This window comes from Monodelphis domestica, chromosome 1, assembly GCF_027887165.1.
Source record: "Monodelphis domestica isolate mMonDom1 chromosome 1, mMonDom1.pri, whole genome shotgun sequence".
NCBI lineage: Eukaryota > Metazoa > Chordata > Mammalia > Didelphimorphia > Didelphidae > Monodelphis > Monodelphis domestica.
This window is the reverse complement of record NC_077227.1, coordinates 321,745,217-321,768,488: the sequence shown is the minus strand read 5'-3', so window position 1 is coordinate 321,768,488 and position 23,272 is coordinate 321,745,217. Positions and strand designations below refer to the sequence as shown.

At 39.1% G+C, this 23,272-nt stretch overlaps 1 protein-coding gene across 2 annotated transcripts; it reads right to left on the bottom strand.

Moving 5' to 3' along the window:
- Window positions 1–5,557: 5,557 nt before the first annotated feature.
- On the bottom strand, window positions 5,558–20,695 carry HSP90AA1 (heat shock protein 90 alpha family class A member 1). 2 transcript variants are annotated; one of them, XM_007473553.3, is made up of 11 exons: window positions 20,589–20,695; window positions 11,196–11,357; window positions 10,738–11,104; window positions 9,986–10,119; window positions 9,308–9,622; window positions 9,001–9,166; window positions 8,435–8,625; window positions 8,209–8,356; window positions 7,040–7,308; window positions 6,356–6,689; window positions 5,558–6,238 (listed from the first exon to the last, which is right to left on the bottom strand). In XM_007473553.3, exons 1-11 carry the CDS (start codon window positions 20,607–20,609, stop codon window positions 6,129–6,131), a joined length of 2,217 nt encoding a protein of 738 aa, XP_007473615.2. In that variant the 5' UTR covers window positions 20,610–20,695; the 3' UTR covers window positions 5,558–6,128. The 2 variants fall into 2 exon arrangements, with proteins under 2 accessions (XP_007473615.2, XP_001367371.1); XM_001367334.4 differs by lacking the exon at window positions 20,589–20,695 and adding an exon at window positions 12,524–13,003.
- Between the last annotated feature and the right edge of the window lie 2,577 nt (window positions 20,696–23,272).

Below are 23,272 nucleotides of genomic sequence, written 5' to 3'. Positions count from 1 at the left end.
TCAGTAAATACCACATTCACAATAAATACATAACAAGTAGCAAAGAATCCATTTGTGTCTTGTCCCTACTACCACCCCACCAATTAGTAAAATAGAGATGTAAATGGCTAGTGCAAGGGGCAGGAAATCAGAAATATGAATTAAGACCAAAGCTGCCTCCTAAATCAAGGCCACCTCCTGAGACCTTGGACTAAACTAAGAGAAGCCATGAGGGCCCCAAAAATGGCCAGGTCTGGGAGCTACAAACACCAGACATCAAACAGTAAAACCAGAAAAATGTTATGGCAATAAGGTAATTTTAAAGGGGCACTGATAACTTTGAGATATTGATAATACTGAGTCAACCCTAAATGGTTTGGATAAAGATAGTCCTTCCCCTATATTAATGGGACCCCAAAATCCTGTCCCTCAAGCACCCCCCCTACAGACACGTGTTCCCTACTCCAATCTGAAAGTATCTAAGTGACTTTAAGTGTCCCTCTCTCTCCCAGATATCCTTGAGCTTTCCCTGGGCTGTTCTCTGCTTGCCTTAGTCTCTGTACTTAAAATGTGATTGATTCATTTATTCCCTTCTTGCTGGCTGGGTAATCTTTTTTTTTCCCTCCAAATAACCAAAGCATCAGGCTTGTTCACTGTGGCCCAGAACCAACCAGGACCCCTTTGTGGTACTTTTCCTTAAGGCACAAACTGGTTAACCAGGCTAGGACTTAATCTGGCAGCACTGTAGTGAGCACAGTACCATAAAACAACAGGTAGAAAGCAAGGGCTGACAAAGGAATTCATCCCTCTTTCATCCTCCCCAAATGGTTGGGCTTAACAGAAATCAGGTAAGGTGTACTAGGACATATACCAGACTGCTGGTTCCTCTCACATCAGCTTCCCCCCAGAGTCTATTTCCTTCAGTAACCTGAAGTGGGACTGATATTGTCATCACTAACTCAGAAGCTTCCCTGTTGGCCTTTTTGGCATTCTCTCCTTCCAATATGCCTATGACACTTTCATCTTTCCTTTGTCCCCTTTCCTGCCTAATTAATTTGTGATGGACACTCCAATGACCCTTCAGAATCTTCCGACTCTGTAGAATGTTAAGTTCCTTAAGCGCATGGATTCTCATGATCTACCTAGCATGTACATGGACATTTTTTTAATGTTTGCCAAGCAATTTGGAACTATGCCCAAAGGGTTTAAAAGAATGCATATCTTTTGATGCAGCAATACCACTGCTAGGTTTGTATCCTAAAGAAATAATGAAAAATGTTTTATCAAACATTCATAGCTGTGCTTTGTGGTGGCAAAAAACTGGAAAATGAGGGTGTCCCTCAATTGGGGAATAGCTGTACAAATTGTGGTGTTATGATGGTGTGACGGAATACCGTGCTGCAAGGAATGATGTAAGGAATGATGAACAATCTCCAGGAACTGATGCAGAGTGAAATGAGCAGAACCAAGAGAACATTATACACAGAAAGTGAAACATTGTGGTCTTTGGTAATACAAGACAATGCCAAAGGGGCTTATGAGAAAGAATGCTATCCATATTAAAAGAACTGTAGAAGTAGAAACACAGAAGAAAAACAACTGTTTTATCATTTGTTTATGATTTGGGGGTTTGATTTTGAAGATTACTCCCTTGCAGAGATGAATGTGGAAATAGGTGTAAATGGTAAAATTTGTATAACCCAGTGGAAGTGCTTGTTGGATCTGGGATGCAGGAGGGTAGAGAGGGTAAAAAAATAAACATGGGAAAATATTTTAAAAATAAGTTTGCCAAATGATGTTAGTTTTTTGGCTGTTATATTGAACTATTGGCTCATAAGGCTGTAAGCCCATTAAAATGATTTATTCTTGTGTGTGAATCACAAAAACTGAATTGAAACTTCAGGGGCTTGAAAAATTGATTTTTCAACCCAATCATACATTTAAATCTCACTCCTTAATTTCTACTTCACTCCTCATTTTTCAGTATTATCTACATTTTCCTCTTCTCTTTTGTGATGGCAGATAACAAATGCAGTTAATAAGGATCATATTAGGTATCTACTTGAACTTTTATTTGAAAAGGAATCTCCCCCTACAATTTACCTGAAAAATGTCAGCACTAATGTGATGCCAAGGTAGTTCATTCTTTTAGATGGCTATCACTTTTAAGAACCAAAATCTTGATTATAGCTTCCTGGTTGTAGGGGCAGTGTGCAATAGGGAAAGAATCTCACTCCCCCGATTGAGTGCTTATGAAATTTTAAGAGAAGTCACTTTTAACATCCCTGACCCCATTTCGTTAAAAGGGAAACTTAAAAAATAATCCTTACATTTTTTCCCTCAGAGTATTAAATGTATGTAAACAGAAAATGTCTCATAAAATTTAAAATTGGCAGCTAAGGGGTATAATGGATAGTGCTGAGCCTGGACACTTAACCTTGTTTGCCTCAGTTTCCTTATCCATAAAATGAGCTGGAGAAGGAAAATGGCAAACCACTCCAGTAACTTTGCCAATAAAACTTCAAAGGAAGCCATTAAGTCAGCAGCAACTGAGAAGACTAAACTTCAAAACATTCTATAAAAGAAGTCATGTTAATAATTAATCTGTAACCTCCCCCAGGATCTTATAACCCCTCTTCATTAAATTTATTTTAATCTTTTCCCTCTGATTGCTTTAGAGACAAAATTGGCCTTAAGATACTTGTTTTTAGTGTCCTCCTCTGCACAAGGAGGGTTAAATGACATAGAAGACCTGTTTTAAATACCCATCTCAACTAACATGGATCAGGTTTACCTACTTAAACAAAAGGGGGCAGCAGGGTGGCTCAGTGGATTGAGAGCCAGGCATAGAGATAAGTCCTAGATTCAAATCAGGCCTCAGACACTTTCCCAGCAGTGTGATCCTGAACAAGTCACTTAACCCCCAATACTGTGTATTGGTTCTAAGATGGAAGGTAAGGGTTTAAAAAATAAAAACATAACAAAAACCCTTGACTTGACCTTTCATTTCATCTACCCTCTTCTCTCCAACCAATTTATTAGAAAAGTTGCCTATTCTATTGAATGTATCTACCAGTTTGCACTTTTTTTTGTACCATAGCTATTTATGCATTTTCTCTAGAGGCCAGATGAGGTACATGTTAAAAAACCTTTTCAAGGGAACAGCTAGGTGGCTCAGAAGATTGAGTCAGGCCCAGGCAGGTCTTGGTTTCAAATGAGAACCCAGGCCCAGAACCTGGGCAAGTCACTTAACCCCCTTTTGCCCCCATTGCCTAGCTCTTAAGACTTAAAAACAAAAAACAAAACAAAACCTTTTCAAGGACTTCTTCCAGCCTTTATTCTCCTTGAACTATGTATTTTGCATATATCACCACTCCCTCTTGGTTATATCATCTTCCCTGGGTTTTATTTTTCACTTTTTCCTATATTACCACCTTCAACTCATTCAAGGGTTATCACTGATATTTTTAGGTGCTGAGCAATATCAATCCCAAGCTACCAACATTTACAGGTATCAAAAATCTTGAGCACTGAGAACATCTTTTCTGAGTTAAAACATTTTCCAATTATTTAGAAAGGATCCTACCGGAATCTCATCTAAAACCTTTCCTGGCTCTTATCTCCCCCCTCATCCCCCCACAAATATTTTCTATTTGTCATCAGATCACTATTTTCCCAGTGGGTTCCTATTGTGCCTCATTTTTGTAGACCAACACTACCCTATTCTTCTATTCATTACTCCACCCCACTGACCACAACCTGTAGAGGTTTCACTTCCCACCACCTCTTTGCCTTTGCTGACTTTTTGAAAGCCCCTTTAAAAAAACACTTGAAAAAGAGGTTAGGAACCTTTCTCATGAGGCCTTTGCTTCTCTGGTATTAATTTTAGTAGGAACTTTTGGGACTTCAAGTTGAACTAGTTCTCTGGTACATCTTCGCTATTAAAATGTGAACCAATCAATACAAATGTAGGAAAACATACAAAAAGTGCCTTAGTGCCCGCACAAATACTAGGTAAACAGAAGCTCAACATTCAATTTCTATTGTTTCATTTCAATCTCTTGAGATCATTCCATTCATTTCTCCCTTTAATGATCTGTCTTCTAACTAACTCTGCCAATCTATACTAAATTAAGCATGTTTCCTAAATCTATCACTAATGATCACAGGCTTTAAGATTCCTCTAGTAGTTGACAAGTTTCTCTAATAATCTAGGAAGAAGGCAATTAAGGTGAATCCTAGCAACAAATGTTTTGGAACACTTCCAAAAAACCACCCAGTAATACTCCCTCAGTTTCCACAACATGCAGAAAGTTGTGAATTGATTTGCCCAGTTATACAAAGATCAAATCATATCCAGTCAGCTGAAGGAATGCCTTTTAAGAGCATAAAGAAAACAAAAATGCCCACTCAGCTTTAAGGACTCTTGATTTGAATCCAGTTTCATTTTCATTTCCTAGCTGCAAATTTAAGCATAAATCTCTCCATTGAGACTGAGGCCCTTAAGAGGTATGAGAAAGAGGTTATTAACTTGACATATATAATTTGATATAAACTAAAGCTGTACTTACTACTCACTTTAATCATGGCTCGTGCTTTATCTGTGTCAATGTTATCCACTGTATGTAGGCTATCCAATCTCAGTAAAAGCAGGTAATACTAGTTCAGTAATGAAACCCAATTTTGGCCTATAGGGATTGAAGAACTTGCTCACATCCTTATTTTGCAAATTCAGAGGAACCATAATATTAATATAATTTGAACTTTAGGTTATTTTCAAGGTTGGTGTCCTTTATAACATCAGGAATTCCAATATACAATTACCCAAAATAACACACTCTTTATATATGTATTATCTCTATACCTTGAAATGTTAAAAGCTGTACCATTAAAACCCTAGAAGGCAGGGAACCAGGAACACTGGTCTACATGGTTTATAAGCAATTTACCTAATGCAGACTAGCTTCTTAACTTCTCACTGCTATAAAATGCTATCTTCAAATACTAATCCATGGTGAAGTATAGCACAGTATAGATTACAAATTTAGTTTTTCAATAAATGTAATACTAAATCTCAATTCTATTATCTGTAATTTAAGAGTGATTAAAGGCAAACCCCAGATCAGAGCAGGTGACTTTTCTTCTAGCCCACAATAGAAGTCCTCTTTTTCCATATTAAAATCACAAGGCTGTGTTCTATTAAAACTATTATATCAGTTTTCATTTAGAAAATTGGACCTGACTTCATGTAAGCAATTCCCAGTAGGAAATAAAATAACTATTCCAACTTTCAGTTGCTTAGTTGCCCATGAATTGACATTCAGCATTATATATGCACATATATATAGCTAATATAATCAATCACACAGCTGAGATAAAAGGAACTTCCTACCAAAGACCTAAATAAGCCACTAAGTTGTTTAAGTCCATCTTTTATAAAATGTGGCTACTTCCATTCACAAGTATATCCCTATTTGACCAATGGATTTTTCAAAGAACGTAGTATGTTTTAACTCTTCAGAATGTAGTATGATATAATACAATCACTAACTTTGGAGAACTAAGGTTACTCCCACAGTTTCTTGGTGTTAACATTTTTATTTTCCTAGACTTCCAGGGTTTATTACATGCATAAATTGGTGGAATAGAATGCAACTCAATTCTTTTAAGTATATAAAAGAAACACAGTTTTATAGACATTTTAAGATACCTCAACAGTGTATTTTAGAGACCAAGGAGTAATTCAATTCCATTATTCAGCTGATAGCTACATACTGTTATCAGACCACAAGAATGTTAGTAAGCTAACATTAGGGTTACAATGTCTGGACATATTAAAGATATTATTTCTCCCTCCCTAAAATAAAACCAAAGTAAACTACAATGATTACTAGTTCTTGCTTGAATTGTCTAAGGTATCACAGTATTGATTATACTTAGAAGGGAAAAGAAACCTAAACTTCCCCTTAAACGCATGTTCATGCCATACATTTTTTTAAAAAGTGATTTAACAAAAATAAAGAGAACATATCTGAAAATATACATCAGAGGGAATGAAGACATCAAGTATTTTCTCTCAACACCTTATACAAAATAACTTATTCAGACTAGTCTAGGAAACATGCTTTTGCTCCTTGAATTGGAATGCTTTAGTCTACTTCTTCCATACGTGATGTGTCATCATCTCCTTCAAGAGGTGGCATTTCCTCAGTTATAGCTGCATTGGTTTCTTCAGTTGTTGAATCATCTTCATCAATTCCTATTTAAAGACAAAAACGTCCAATTTTAGAACTTGTTAGCCTACTTGAGATATAGCTCTTAAGCTTTTTTTCTCCCATGTCTAAAAATTTGAACTCTCTGAACTATATCAACCTACCAAGACCAAGTTTGATCATCCTGTAGATCCGATTGGCATGTGTCTGGGGATCTTCCAAGCTGAACCCAGAAGACAGCAGTGCAGTCTCATACAACAAGATGACCAGATCCTTCACTGATTTATCATTCTTGTCAGCCTCTGCCTTTTGCCTTAGAGTTTCAATAATGGAATGGTCAGGGTTTATCTCCAAGTGTTTCTTCGCTGCCATGTAACCCATTGTTGAGTTGTCTCTTAGTGCCTGAGCCTTCATAATTCTTTCCATATTTGCTGTCCAACCATATGTGCTTGTGACAATGCAGCATGGGGAAGTAACCAATCGATTTGACACAACTACCTGAAATTGTAAATTTATTTTTTTACTAGAAAGTTAAAAACACATCAAGGATATGGTTACTTTGTTATTTAACCCAATTTGAGACTAATTGGTTATTTTAATTAAACAAATTCAGCTGAAATGCTAAGCTTTAGATTTAAGCCTATCAAAATATCTCTGCTCCCCTCTTTAAGACTGAGATTCTAATACTAGCTAGCACTACTGTAACAAACTTCACTTAGTCTAATTTCTTCAAATAGCATGAAATCTGACTCAAGACATCTCTTCTCAATGTTAACTCTTACATTTCATTCATGTTTTTTCATCTCAAAACTTGGGTAATAACACCCAAACACAGATCACTTTCATACCTTTTCAACTTTCTTTTCTAGGATATCTTTCATAATTTTGCAGAGGTTTTCAAACTTTGCCTTTTTCTCCTCCTGTTTCTTTTTTTCATCTTCATCTTCTGGGAGTTCCAAACCCTCTTTGGTAACAGACACTAAAGTCTTGCCTTCAAACTCCTTTAGCTGTTGCACACAGTACTCATCAATAGGTTCAATCATATATATTACTTCTAAACCATGCTTCCGAAGACGTTCAACAAATGCTGAATTAGCCACTTGGTCCTTGGTTTCACCTGAAAAATTAAACCCACATATTAAACAGAATATTCCCTCTCCAATAGGTGGAATCTCAACAATTATCAAGATGCTATTGAGGAATTCAACTATCCAAAACACCTTCCTACATACTAGCCTTTAATGGAAGACTTACTTAGCAAGGGCTAGGCAATTGAGGTTTAGTGTCTTGCCCAAGGTCCCAGAGGTAGTTAGTGTCAGGCCAGCTCTTTGTTTCTTCATACCATGTTTTAGGGAAAACAACCATCCAACTAGAGTACATGGGGTTGGAGTGAGTACAAACCAGGATGGTAAAAGAGCTGGCTAGGTCCTGCATATTCAAATCTGGCCTCAAATACTCCCTAGATATGCAACCCAGGGCAAGTCACTTAACCCCCATTGCGTAGCCCTTACCACTCTTCTGCCTTGGAACCAATACCCAGTATTGATTCCAAGACGAACAGTATGGGTTAAGAAAAAAAAAAAAGCACCTGCATTAGTCTGACTAAGATTAGAAATGTTATGGAAATCAAATACTTAACATGTCAGGCTGACATTAATCAGGTTACATCTGCCTTGATTTTATTACAATAAATTTTAATAATGTCTTGTCGATTTTTTTCTAATGAATTTTCAGTTTATTCAAAACCTAATAAATGTTCACTTTGGTATAGTGGGAAAAAAATTACATGTAAATCTTTCATCTGCAAAAATCCCCATAGGTCTCCCCAATCTTGTTAACTTGCACATATATCAGCTGATATTTTTTAAATGGTCTCTATTCTTAAGTTTCATTAAAGCCCATTGTCCAAATTCTCTTGATCTTACTTCAGTATGTCAGCATTCCTAAGTAATCTGAATAATTTAATTTAGATCATAATGGTAAACAAGTTATTTTAAAGTAATTATTAATGAATTACCAGTGATATAATAGATATGCTTCTGGTTCTCCTTCATCCTTGTGCAATAGTCCTTAAGAGAAACCATCTCATCACCAGAAGCAGAAGTATAGTACCTCAGCAATTCTGAAAGTTTCTTTCGGTTCTGGGAGTCTTCGTGTATTCCAAGCTGGAAAAAACAGAACAAGCCTTTAGAAAACTGCTTTGTTTAGCAATAGAAAATAAATTTGATCAAAAGCTAACGAACCTTAATGTTTTTAGAAAACTGCTCATAAAACTTTTTGTAATTCTCTTTATCCTCTGCCAGTTCAGTGAAGAGTTCCAAGCACTTTTTAACCAAGTTCTTCCTAATCACTTTCAGAATCTTGCTTTGCTGCAGCATTTCGCGTGAAATATTTAGAGGCAGATCTTCAGAGTCCACCACACCTCTAATGAAATCTGCAACAACGGAAAAGACCTTCCAAGTTACAAATACTGAGATAAAACACATGAAAAAATGTCCCTAAACATAAAAACATGAACCCCATTCTTCTTTATTTAAAATGAGGAAGGTAATTAGCACAGTAGAACACACTGGGCCTATAAGAGTTCAAATTCAGTTCCAAGTACTTTTGGGAAAATGACTCTATAGGAAAGCACAATTTTGGTCAGGCCTCAGTTGAAAAGGATGTTAACCCACACCTCACATACTAGGTTTTTCACCGAGAATCAAATGAAACAATAACTTCAAAAAAGGTGCTTAACATAGTTCCTGAGACCTGGTAAGTACATTTAGGTGTTTTTATTTCCTTCCCCTCCCTAAACATTACTCACTCAGATATTCAGGGATCAGCTCCTCACAGTTATCCATGATGAAAACTCTTCGCACATACAATTTGATGTTGTTCTTTTTCTTTCTATTTTCAAATAAGTCAAAGGGGGCACGTCGTGGTACAAACAGAAGGGCTCGGAATTCCAACTGTCCTTCCACTGAGAAGTGCTATAATTTAAAAGAAAAAAATTTTTAATCTATTCAAAGATTCTTTAGACATGTTAAAGTATAAACACTTTAAAAATCCAAAACAAAGCTAAATTGTTTCTTATATGCCTATCATGATTGGATTAACTCTTTGAAACTTACTTTCACAGCTAAATGATCTTCCCAGTCATTTGTCAAACTCTTATAGAATTCTCCATATTCCTCATTAGTAATATCATCAGGATTTCTGGTCCAAATTGGTTTGGTTTTGTTAAGCTCTTCTTGATCAATGTATTTTTCTTTAATTTTCTTCTTTTTCTTCTTGTCCCCATCTTTCTTTTCTTCTTCTTCATCAGAGCCAACATCTTCTATCTCTGGTTTATCCTCAGACTCTTTTTCCTCTTTTTCCTTCTCCTGTTTCTCTTCTTTTTCCTCTGCTTCATCATCACTGACTTCTTTATCCCGTTCTTTTTCCACCTTCAAAAAGAAGGCACAATTAGTCACTTCATTAAAATGAATACATAATTTGTTTAGGGAGTTTGTTAATCAAGTATAGAAATAAAGTGGCTCAAAAACCTTCATTATAAATATTTAACATATCATCTAACAGCCCTAAGCCTACACCATAGCCCAAGAGATAAATAAGCTACAAGGGCCAAAAGAAGTTTTTTAAAGGTGCATATGATTTATCACTATAGCTCTTCACTTATACATCAACAAAAAAGTAAAATTTACAGAACCCCTCCTTTTACAACCTCTGCTAAATTTTAAGGGTTAACCAGCATAAATTTACATTTAGGCTAATGAGCTCAATTGAGGATTGGGATTCTTCAAACTTACAAAAAGTGTAATTGGATAGCCAATAAATTGAGAGTGCTTCTTCACAATCTCCTTTATTCTTCTTTCCTCCAAGTACTCAGTTTGGTCCTCTTTCAGATGCAGAATTACCTTTGTTCCCCGACCCATAGGTTCACCTTAAAAAATGATAAAAGTTAAGGTAAGGGAACATGTCTGTTTTGCAATCTTAATTACATACTTCAACCAATAAATTGAACTAAGATGCTATTTCAATAGAGAACACAAACGATATTTTAAAATTCCTTTTAATGCCACTGAAAACAATACCTTAGAGCTTTATTTAACTAAGAAATTCAATGTGCTCAGAAAACTTATGTTGAAGGATCTTAAAAATTACAACAATGGTTTCCTTCTCAATCTTATGTTAAGGATTAGAAGTACTGCATTTTATTCAAATAAAGCACTATACAGATTAAGATGGTTCCCTTTTAATACTTGTCATTTTGGGGCATATATCCAATTCTTTCAAATTAGGAAACTATACTATACTTTATTTTCTCAAGCTACCATTCATAGAATCTTATATCAAAGTTCCTAAGAGATCTAATCTGCCCCTCCCCCTCTCCACAACTAGGCCCAGCTAATTAATTTGTCCATGGTCAGTTTTAAGGTGGATTCTGAAACTTCCCCCCTTTCGCCATACCAAAGTGCTTTCCCCTCTGAATCTGATTTGTTCAATTCCTTCAAAATTACCTTCTTTATGAAATAAAAGTGAAGGCTTATCAAATACATACCTATATCAGTCCTAACAGTGAATGATCCTCCTGCCGAAGACTCCCAGGCATACTGCTCATCATCATTATGTTTAGTAATAACAGTCACTTTCTCAGCAACCAGATAGGCAGAGTAAAAACCAACACCAAACTGACCAATCATGGAGATATCTGCACCAGCCTGTAATGCTTCCATAAAAGCCTTGGTTCCAGACTTTGCTATTGTACCAAGATTGTTGATCAAATCAGCTTTGGTCATTCCAATACCAGTATCCACAATGGTAAGGGTGCGATCATCTTTGTTTGGAATGATACTAATGTTTAGCTCTTTCCCAGAATCTAGTTTACTTGGATCTGTCAAACTCTCATATCTGATTTTGTCCAAGGCCTATCAAAAAAATGAATTTAAAATTTTAAACCATGAATTAAAACTATACAGGAAGTAAATCAAATTTCTGTAACAAAAAAGAAAAACTTACATCAGATGAATTTGAAATTAGCTCTCTCAAAAAGATCTCCTTATTAGAATAGAAGGTATTAATAATTAAAGACATCAATTGAGCAATTTCTGCCTGAAAGGCAAAAGTCTCCACTTCCTCTTCCTCCATAGGTTGGTCCTGTGTCTGTGTTTCCTCAGGCATCTACAGAATAGTTGTGGGTTAATCAAACAGTACCAAATACCTAAGTTCTACTAAAGAATTAAATTCGAACCTTTTTCACACAAGTCTCTAAGACTAAGGCAGAAAAAATGAAGAACTAGTTCATTTGGAATCAAGTCATGAGACATTAATTCACGCTTCAAGGGGAACATTTTAAAAAATAGGGGACACTGATCCAATTGCATCTCATCCTTTATTTAAGAGACTACCACCTCCCTCTGCAGATTAAAGCTAGGAAGGCTCAACCCATTAAGAGACTAACCTGTCCTCTACAAAGAAAGGTAGGGCAAAGAAATGAGAAAATCCTTGGATTCTCAAATAATGCCTTAAAAAATTCACTCCAATCCCAACTTATTGACTGTTTAAAGCCCATGTTAATTAGAAACTAGGCTAAACCAAGTTTCACATTTCACAAATCTTACAACATTGGGGGGTGGGGGTGGAATTATTACCAAAAAAAATTAGATCTTTCCCACAAAGATTTGATCATCTCCTCCCAAGGTTCCCTTCTCCTTAGTTTATGACCTAGAAATCTCTAGGAAATCGGTGGGCAAATATAGCAGCAAATAAAAGCTCACTGCCTCGTTAACTTCCAGAAAACATCATTTCCAGGCATTCACAGCAGCCCCCAGCGCCAGGGGCCCCCCGCCCCACACCCCTGGGCTCCAACGCAGGTGCCCCGCCCGCCAGGCAAAGCAGCCCCCACAGGATTGTGAGATGGAAGCGGAGAGAAAGAGGGGGTGGCAGTATCCCAGGCTTGTTCCCCCAATTCGGGCAACCTCCTCGGAATTTGGGGGCTACCACCAATATTTCCCACCTCCAACTCCAGAATTTTACAGAAGAGCTTGCCTCATCCACCTCTCGGAGAGGGAGAGATGGCAGAGGTAATCGGGGATCCAGAGAAGGGAAAGGATGGGAGGGGGAAGACCTGGCCCCTGGGGGCCCTGCAGCTAAACAGAGATGGAAAGGGCTGGGAAGCCGCCTCGCCCCCAACCCTCCACGGCCCTGAAACAGGGCTGCTTCCCGCTACCTCCTGGTGGTGGTACCTCCTCCTGGTGCCCCCTAGCCTAAGTCCTGGCAGAAGGAAAGACTACTATGCCCACGCCCAGATCCATGTTCTGGGACCCCAAGGCCGCAAGGGGTTTTACCTTGGCAGAGAGCGCAGTAGCCTAAAGGCTTCTTCTGGCAGCAAGATGAAGAGCAAACTGGCGCGCGGCCACCCCCGCCTGCCCCTTATATAGAGTCGGGCACTCCCCGCCTCAGCAGCGCCTTTTCCAGAAGTCTCCGGAACCTTCCGGAAGAGAGTTCTCGAGCCCCTCCCCAACCGCCACGGCCCTGCGCGTGCGTACTGCAGCGAGGCCCCCACCCCGAAGTGAAACTCCTCCTTTTCTCCGCCTAGCCCCTAGTTCTTTCTATCTCCTCCTTCCTCTCCCCTCCCCCACTGCGGGCCTCGGAGGAGGAGGTGGAGAAGGGATGCTGGGGTGGGGTGGGGGTGTATGCAGGCTTAGCTTGATCCCATCTCTCTGCCCCCACCCCTCCCCTTCTCTGCGGCCCTCTCAACCAACCCCCAACAGACTGCGCGAGGGCACAAGCTCTACTGCCTAGCCTGGGAGTGTGAGGTTGGGGCTCGAGCAAGGGGGGAGGGGAGGGGAGGGTGCCAAGGAGAGCAACGGCGTCTTCCACCTCCGCCAGTGCCCTATAGCCGGGGGCCTACACTGTTGCCTAGGACTCCTTGATTTTTATTCTGCCTTCTATCCCCCTACCGCACCCCTCCTCCCTACACTGAGGTCCCAATAATCTTCCTCGTGCAAAGCAAATCTCCTCCCTGCTCACCAATCTTGAATAAATTTAGAGCTGGAAGGAACCTTGGGGTTTTTTTGCTAGCCCCTCTCCTCTCCCCATTTTACAGATGAAGAAACTGAGGCCCAGAACAAAAGGAAGCCACTTGCCCAAGGCCACTGGTATTTGAACCACTGATCGTTGATCTCCAGGGTTTTTTCCACAACACCAATAAGCCTTCTTTGTGTAAATCCCTGGCTCCTTTTACTCTTTCTCCTCCTTCCATCTTTTAAACATAGGTATTGCTCAGAGTTTTATCTCTATACCCAATAAATATCTGACACACTCCTATGCCTTCAATTATCACCCCTATGCAGTTGACCTCCCAAGAGTTTCTATGCAGTTTCCAACAGTTGAATGTCTGTCTAGCTGATCTCTAATTCAAGGATAAAAATTTTTTTTTAATTTAACATAAACCCTTAGTTTTTTTTTTATTTATTTAGCATGCCCCCATCCACTGAAAAGGCAAACAATTTATCAATTGTATATGTGAAGTCATGCAAAACTTTTCCATGTTGGCCATATTACACACACAAAAAAGCAAAAAACTAAATAAGTAAGAATTATACTTCAGTTTGCACTCTGAGCTCAGTTCTCTGGAGGTGAATAGCATTTTTTTAATCATCAGGAATCCTTTGGAATTGTCTTGGATCACTGTCAGAATATCTAGTCTTAAATAGCCCATTATCATTAAAAGAATTCTGTTACTGCATAATAATCTGCCAGATCTCACTTCACTTTGCATTAATTTATGTAGGTCTTGCCATGTTTTTCTGAAACTTCCCCCTCTTCATTTTTCACAATAGTATCCTATGACAATCATATACCACAACTTGTTGATCCATTCCTTAATCGATGGGCATCTTCCCTTCGATTTCCAATTCTTTGTCATAAAAAGAGCTGATAAAAATATTTTCATGCAGATAGGTCTCTGTGATACAGGCCTGGCAGTGGTATTGCTAGATCAAAGGATATAGACAATTTTAAAACCCTTTAAGCATACATAGGTTGTTCCCCAGAATGGTTGAACCAGTTCACTACTCCTATAGTTCATTAATGTACCTATTTTCCCTCATCCTCTCTAGTATTTGTCATTTCTAATAAGTATGAGGTATTTAATTTGCCTCAGTTGTTTTATTTTGCCTTTCTCTAATCAATATGATTCAGAGCATTTGACTATAAATAACTGATTTTTTTTCTTTTAAAAACTGCGGGGGGGGGGGGGGGGGGAAGCTGGGGAGCTCAGTGGATTGAGAACCAGGCCTAGATCCAGGAGGTCCTAGGTTCAAATCTGGCCTCAGACACTTCCTAGCTGTGTGACCTTGGGCAAGTCACTTGACCCCCATTGCCTAGCCCTTACCACTCTTCTGCCTTAGAGCCAATACACAGTATTGATTCCCAGATGGAAGGTAAGGGTTTTAAATTAAAAAAACAAAACAAAACAAAACTGCCTGTTCATATCCTTTGACCATTTATCAATTGGGAAATGGCTCTTATTTTTATAAATTTTACTCACCTATATATTTAAGAAATGAAGCCTTTAACAGAGAAACTTGCTGTAAAGTTTTTGTTATGACTTCATTAGCAAAATATAGCTTCCCTAATTTTCTCTTTAGTCTTGATTGCTACCCCTGCGTTTTTAATTCAGGTGAACCATATTAAATTCTGCTCCAGCCCTTTATTTTAACTCTGTACCTTTCTATTTCAAGTGTGTGTTTTATATATAACATATTATTGAATTCTTATTTCTTCTAATACAATCTGTTATCCAATTTTTTTGTGGGTAAGCTCAACCTATCCACAATCATAGTTATGATTACCATTTCATGTTTTTCCCTCTATCCTATTTTCTTCTATTTATCTTTTTTTAATCCTGTCTCTCCTCAAAAGTCTGTTTTGCTTCTGACTTTTGCTTCTTTTAATCTACCCTCTCTTTTATCACCTTCCCACCCTACTCCCCCACTACTATCTCTTATCCCTTTTTCCTATTTCCCTGATAGGTAAAATAGATTTCTATATCAATGAGTATGTATAAAAATTCTTCCCTCTTTGAACCAATTTCAATGAGAGTGAGACCAACACCCCCACTCCCTTTTTTCACCTCCACTGTAAAAGCTCTTCCTTACATGCCTCTTTTATGTGAAAGTTTCCCCCCATTCTTCTTTTCCTTTTCCCCTTCTCCCAATACATGCCTCTTTTTCACCTGTACATTTTTTTTCCCTTGGAGATAATCCCAACATAATTGATTCATCTGTGCCTTCGATTTCAAGACTCCTTCTTACTGTCCTAATAATGATAAAGTACTTAAGAGTTACATATATCATTTTTCCATATAAAAATGTAAACATTTTTATTTTATTTACTTTATTGATTCTCTTATTCTTTCATTCAACATGTCTAAAATTGAGCTTGTCCTACCCATCCTTGCTTTTTCCTCCTCAAGTTTTCCTAGTATGCTTGTTGTAAATCAGATACCAAATCCTCTTCCCTAACCCCAGCAGTCCTTCATCATCTTTCCCTCGTTTTTTTTATCAGTTTCCAAGAGTACCTCCAAAACATCTTTTAAATCCCTGTCCTTTCCACTCATAGGGGCACCATTCTAGTTCTCTCATCAGCTCTAACCTGAATGATTGCAATTGCTTCCTGGTCAGTTTTACTGGTTCCACTTTCTCTCCTTTCTCTCTTCCAGACAGCTGTCAAATTACTATTCTTAAAGCACAAGTCTGATCATGTACTCTCCCTGCTCAGGAAGCTTTAGTGAGTTAGAGATCATTATTGCCTCTAGGATCAAATATAAACACATCTGTTTGGGCTTTTAAATTTCTTCACAAACTGGCTCTTTCCACACCGGCTTCCCCCTACTTCCCCCATCCACATTAGGTTGCAGCCATTCCTGCATGCTTGCTGACATCATCTCTCATTATTTCCTTTACTCTAGTCTCTGATGAGGTGGTCCTTCTCCTTCTAAAGGCCAGGCCTCTATGTATATGTGATCCAGGAGTGTGCTAGAGCCAATTGTTAAGTTTCATTGAAAATGGTTAGTTAGACCCCAGAAAAATGCAAACACTACATTCAGGGCCTGGCTGATTATTGAGGCTTCAGAAAGTGTGGCAGAAAACAAGGCAGATTAAATTTTAAAATATGTCCTGCATTTTCAGAGAGCAGCTTAGCTGTTAAATATTGACTAGCATACCAGTAGCTCCCTATCACCTTTAAGATGAAACATAAAATCCTGTTTGGCATTCAAAGAACTTCATAACATCCCCCACTCCTTCCAATCTCCTATCATCTTAAATTGTAACTTCTCCTCCCCTTCCACATATACACCCTGTACTCTACAATCTAGAGACACTGGCCTCCTTACTGTTCCCTGAACAAGACATTCTATCTCTGTACTCTGGGCATTTTCACTGAGTGCCTGGAAAATTCTGCCTGCTCCTCTCTGCCTCCTGCTTCCCCCTGGCCTCCTTCAAGTTCCAGCTAAAATCCCCAAGATTTCTACAGGAAGTCTTTCCCAGTTCTTGATTCTAGTACCTTTCCTCCCTTGGTTGTTGTTATGTTATTATTTTTTTAATTTGTTAACTTTGGCCCATGAGATTTTCTGGGCAAATATACAGGAGTGGTTTGCCATTTCCTTCTCCAAGGCATTAAGGATAATTGAGGTTAAGTGACTTGCCCAGGGTCACCCCGCTAGTTATTGTCTGAAGTTGTATTTGAATTCAGGTCTTCCAGGATCTGGAGCCTCCTGGACTCTCTAGGTCCAGTGTTCTATCTAGTGAGCCAACTAGCAGCCTTTGGATCATTTCCTATTAATTCAATAAATATCCTTGCTGTTGTGTAATTCTTTGTCTTCCCCGCAGGGATTGTCTTTTGCTTTTATGCTCTTTGGGTTTTCCTGGCTCTAGTCTACCTAGCTTTACCGACCAGTCAGACTGCTTTTCTTTGGTTGGAGCTTCATTCAGGTCACAACCACAGCCTCTGAGTCTTCCCCCAGGCTCTTTCCTCTTTCCTCTCTCCAGCCTAACTCCGAGATGATCTCAGCTCTCAGTTCAATTACCATTTCTTTGCTGATGATTGTTAGCACTAGTTATCTGATCCTAGTTTCTCCCAGGAGCTCTAAGCCCACACAACCCCTAAGACCCTTGGGATATTTTGAATGAGATGACCCTTAGGCTTTTTGAAACCGGATGTATTCTTAACTGAACTCAAGACAACCACTACCCCTTTCTTTTGAATTTCTCTGTTTTTATAAGGGAACCATCATACATTTAATCACTTAAGTTTGAAAACTCATGTCATTTTCAACTCTTCTCCATATACCTGGTAAATTGCCAAATTTTATCATTTCTTTCTCTATATCTCTTCCCCCTTCTGTCCACTTATACAACCAACACCCTACTTTAGGTCCTTTCAGGTGTATTATTGCAGAAGCCATTTAATTGATCTTCCTGACTCAAGCTCCTCTCCTCAATCCATCCCTCCCCACAGCTCCCAAAGTGATTTTCTTAAGCATATATCAGATCATATAACTTTTTGCCCTAATCAGCAAAATTCAGCAGCTCCAAATTATCTCTAGAATAAAATATAAAACCCTCTAATTAAAAGTTCTCTACAACCTGACCCTTGCCTATCTTTTCAGTTTCTTACCTTCTACTTGGCTTCACATAATTCTACTGTGTAGCTAATCTGGCCTTGGATTAGACACTCCATCTACTCTCTCCATAAGGATAGAATGCCAGGCCTGGAGGCAGGAAGATTCATCTTCCCTGAGTTCAAATCTGGCCTTAAGACAATCACTGTGTGACCTTGGGCTAGTGGTTTAATTTTGTTTGCCTCAAATTTCCTTGTCAATGAAATAAACTGGAGAAGGAAATGGCAAACCACTCCAGAATCTTTACTAAGAAAATCCCACATGGAGTCACAAAGAGTCCAAAATGACTGAATAACAACTACTAATTCTTTAGGTCTTTATATTGACTCATCTCTATGCCTGGAATGCTTTCCCTCCAAACTTCTGCCTCTAAGAATCTAAGAGAACCCCAAGTTTTAGGGTTAGCTTGTAAAGTAGAGACCCCAAGTTCATCCCTGTTCCCTAGAGAGTTCACCCCTTGGGAAATTTCAGATTTAGTCTCAGACTGAACAATAGTAAATGATAATACTGGTTTAAGTGGAGAGGGCAAGGCCTAAGCAAATGCTAAAATATCCTTTAATCAGAATAGTTTCTCCCCTGGTATCAGAGACCCTTTCCCAGGAAGAGCCACACCGGTACTGGGACCACCCTTTTTGGTATCCATTGTAAGCAGTCCATTCCCTTCCGCCCTAGCCTCTGGCTATGGTTTCTTTCCCAAGCCCGTCAGTGTACTTTAAGCATTCCCATTTCCTTGTAGACATGGTAGCGTCCATCCGTCTTCTTTCTCTGTGCCTAGATTCCCCAAATGGTATTTAAGTCCCCCAAACTGTTGTCCTCTGGAGCTGTCATCTAGTGCGGTGGCACTCCCAGGGGTCAGAGGCAGAGCAACCAGAGTCTCGGGCTCTGTGTGGGTGAGGTCTTGAGGAAAGCACTGAACTCCTTTCCTTAAAGAATGGTTTTTCCTGACAATTTACTAGTTCTGTGTTGTTTTTTCCAGCTTTAACAAATCCTTGGCCCTCTTTCAGACTCTTGTCTCTCCCATTTCAATTAACCTCCACTCAGCTGATGTTCCTAAAGTGAAGATTTGACCATGTTATCTGCTCTCTAATGAATACATTCCCAGTAGCTCTCTATTGTCTCCAAAATCAAATATAAAATCTTGTTTAGCTTTAAAGCCCTTCATAGCCCGGCTCCTTCCAACTTTTCCAGTCTTCTTAAGCCATCCTCCCTCTAGTTACTGTGATCCAGTGATACTGGAAACCTTACTATTCTTCAATCAAGGCACCTGAGTGAAGGCATTTTCTAAACTGTCTTGTTTTACACTTTGATATCATGACTCAGCTGTTTTTCATCCTGGAACTTGTGTCAGTGCCTGGGGTCTTCTCACCCTGGGGAGCATCCCTCCACCATGCTGACCCCTTTTCTCACTGGGGAGCTCCTTGGAGATAGGGGGTGGGCTCAGGCTATCCATGCTTAATCCTTCTTCCAACTGAATTTGATGCTCTACACTTTGCCCCCATTCTTCATGCAGATGCTTTCTCCTTCCCCACCCCACCCTTTTACGTGTTGTCTTTAAACTTAAGCTCCTTGAGGGAAGGGGATACCTTTTTGTTTTTGCTTGATGATACAGTGGGTAGAAGGGCAACTAGGTGGCCAATGTATAGAGCTTTGGGCCTAAAATCAGGAAGATTCAACTTCATCAGTTTAAATTTAGCCTGAGACACTTACTGGCTGTGTGAGCCTGGGGAAGTCACTTAACTCTGCCTCATTTATAAAATGAGCTGGAAGTAAATGTCAAACTACTCCATTATCTACCAAGAAAACAGCAAATAGGATCTCTAAAGAGTTGGACATGACTGAAAAATGACTTAAACAATAGTGGATAGAGCATTGGACCTAAAGGAAGTGTCAACATGGAAATCTAGAAGTCCCCAGTTTATTAAGTTTGAGGGTAGAAAGCCCAGGTTTTGACCTTGTCACTGGAGAGGTTTCCCCCTGAGGGAAGGTCCCTCTTCACCAGACAACAGACATCCACTTCAGCTTTAGCACATCAGTCTTGAAAGCTGAGTTCAACCCTCAGAAGGAGGGTGTGATATCCTGGGAAAGGCTTCTGGAGACAAAAGAGCTACTTGGCTTCTGATGTACCTCCCACCTGAAGTGGATGTCTATTGTCTGGTGAAGAGGGACCTTCCCTCAGGGGAAAACCTCCTGTGACAAGGTCAAAACCTGGGGTTTATGCCCTCAAACTTAATAAACTGGGGATTTCTAGATTTCCATGTTGACAGAAGGAAGACCTAAATTCAAATGGGGCCACAGACACCTGAAGTCTACCTCAAGAGCAGCTCAATGGTTAGAGAGACAGTCTGGAGGACCTGAGTTCAAATTTGACCTCAGGAAAATACAGGAGTAACTAGAGCAGCAGCACACCATTTCACCATGAAAATCACCACAAAATAAATACAAGAGTGAAAGAACCAACAAAGAAACAGAGGGAAACAACCTTAAAAAAAGAAAAAACTAAAAGGTAGGCAGCAACCATCTGGGGAACTGAGGTGAGAGGGGAGCAGCGCTAGCAGGATGTTATAGCAGGGAGTGAAGATGGAGCCAAGAGCAAACCACACCCTACATGGCCCCACACCTCTGCTCTCAAAGGTTCCAAACTTAAACTTAAGCTAAGTCAGATCCTGAGATCTTGCCAGGCAAATAGAGGTCCAAGCCAACTAATATCCCTTGAAATTGCAAACCTTTGAAGTCTGGAGTCCCATCCCAAGGCAATCTGGGCTGAAGGGGGATGATCTCAGTGGGTCCAAGGGGGATGATCTCAGTGGGTCCAAGGGGGATGATCTCAGTGGGCCCAGAGTGGCTGATCTGAATGGGCCCAGAGTGAAGCCAGGAATCCCAGTCTGGGCTTGGAGTGAAGACATAATCAATCGTTTTGGGGTAAGGACACAATTCTCAGAGGGAGACTCACTTGGATCTTTTTACCCAAAACTAAGGGTGGAGCTCCAGGACAGGGTAATCAAGAGTATGCCTGATTGAATCAAGAACACCTTGAGACCAAAAAAAAAAAAGTGAGCCTAAATCTGGGGCTAGAATCTCATCAACACCTGACCTAATCAAGTTCAAACTGAGTTCAAAAGCTTACGCCCAAGGCTGAGGAAAGTCTTTAAGCTATCAGCATCTTAAGGGTCAATTGAATCAGTAGGGGGAAAGGACTCTCAGGGCTCTCAGTTATCAGACTATCTGGTTAACTAGTAACAACCCAGAAAATAAGCCAAAAATAACATCAGGGAAGGACTCAAGTTTAAGAGGGTACCCCAACTTTCCCCCCCAAAAAAAGAGCCTACCTATAATTAGATAAGAAAAATAAGCAATCAAAAAAGCACCTAACTTTAAAAACTTTTTATGGAGATAAAGAGCAAGATGCAGACACAAAAGGGGACAATGAAAGCAAAGGAAACACATCCAAAGTCCAAAAGAAGAATATGGATTGGACACAGATTCTGGAAGAGCTAAAAAAGACTTCAGAAACCAATTATTAGAAGTATAGAAAAGTGTGGGGGGGGGAGGGGAGAAAGTGATGTAAGAAGAAATGAGCCAATTAAAAAAGAACAAAAAACTGACGGAGAAAAACCAGGCCTTAAAAATCAGAATTGACCATCTAGAAATTAATGATTTCATGAGAAATCAAGAAAAATAAAGCAGAATCAAAGGAATGAAAAAACTGGGGAAAACATGAACTATCTTATTGAAAAAACAACCAGTCTAGAAAACATTTAGGAGAGATTATCAGAATTATTGGATTACCCGAAAGCCATGATGAAGAAAACAACTTGGATATCATATTACAAGAAATTATCAAAGATAACTGCCCAGAGATCTTGATCAAGAAAATAAAATTGAAATTGAAAGAATTCACAGATCACCTCCAGAAAGAAATCCTCAATTGACAACTCCCAGGAATGTAATAGTCAAACTCAAAAGCCACCAAGCCAAGGAAAAAATACTTCATACAACCAGAAAGAAATCATTCAAATACCATGGAACTACAATCAGAATCACTCAGGTCCTAGTGTCTTCTACATTAAAGGATCAGAAAGCATGGAATATGATATTCAGAAAGGAGAAAGATTTGAGTTTACAATCCAGAGTCACCTATTCAGTAAAACTGAATATACTCTTTCCGGGGGAAAAATGGTCATTCAGTAAGGTAGATTTCCAAGCATTCCTGAGGAATAAGCCAGACCTAAACAAAAAATTTGAAGGCCAAATACAGGACACAAGAAAAGCCCAGAAAGGTAAATAAGAAAGAGAAAATTAAAGGGACTCATTAAAGTAAAACTGTTTATATGTCTATATGGAAAGAGGATTTCTATAATTCTCAAAAATTACTCTCAGTAGATGGGAGGTCTTAGGTTCAAATCTGGCCTCAAGACACTTCCTAGCTGTGTGACCTTGGGCAAGTCACTTGACCCCTATTGCCTAGCCCTTACCTTGGAACCAGAAGGTAAGGGTTTAAAAAAAAAAGTTATTCTCAGTAGTAGAGAAGATAGAAGGAATTTACTCAGAAAGAGGGTGGAAAAATAAGCTTATTATGATAATATGATTGATATGATGACATAATGTATATGTAAATGTGATTATATGGAATGAATTATATATGAGATATGATATGTATGCATGCAAATGACATGCAAAAAATCAATGGCTGAAAGAGAAGGTTGCACTGGGAGAAAAGGGAAGGGAGAGAAAGAATTGGGTAAATTATATCACCTAAAGAGGCAAGAAAAATCAATACAGTGAGGGGAGGATAAGAGTGGTGACAGGTAATGCTTAAACTTTACTCTCTTTGAAACTGGCTCAGAGAGGGGAAAATAAGTTTACTCAGTGGAGTATAGAATTCTATCTTACCCTACAGAGAAGTAGAAGGAGAACAAGAAAAAGGAAGTGGGGGTAATTGAAGGGAGGGGGTACTGGGGTGGGTTGACAAAAAGCAAAATACTGGTGAGGAGGAATACAGTGAAAAGGAATAGAGCAGGATTTAAAGGGGATAATATGATGGAGGGCAATTCACAGTTAGTAATCATAACACAATGTGAATGAGATGAACTCACCCATTAAACAGAAGTGGATAGCAGAATGGATTAAAAACCAGAATCCTACTATATGTTTTTTACAAGAAACACATTTGACGCAGGGTGACACATAGAGATTCAAGGTAAAAGGCTGGAGCAGAATATATTATGCATCATCTAAAGCAGTGGTTCTCAACCTTTCAATTTGTAGCAATGAGAATACATAATGCATATCAGGTATTTACATTCTGAATCATAATTGTAGCAAAATTACAGTTTTGAAGTAGCCACCAAAATAATTTTTTGGTTTGGAGTCACTGCAACATGAGGAACTGTATTGTGGGGTCACAGCA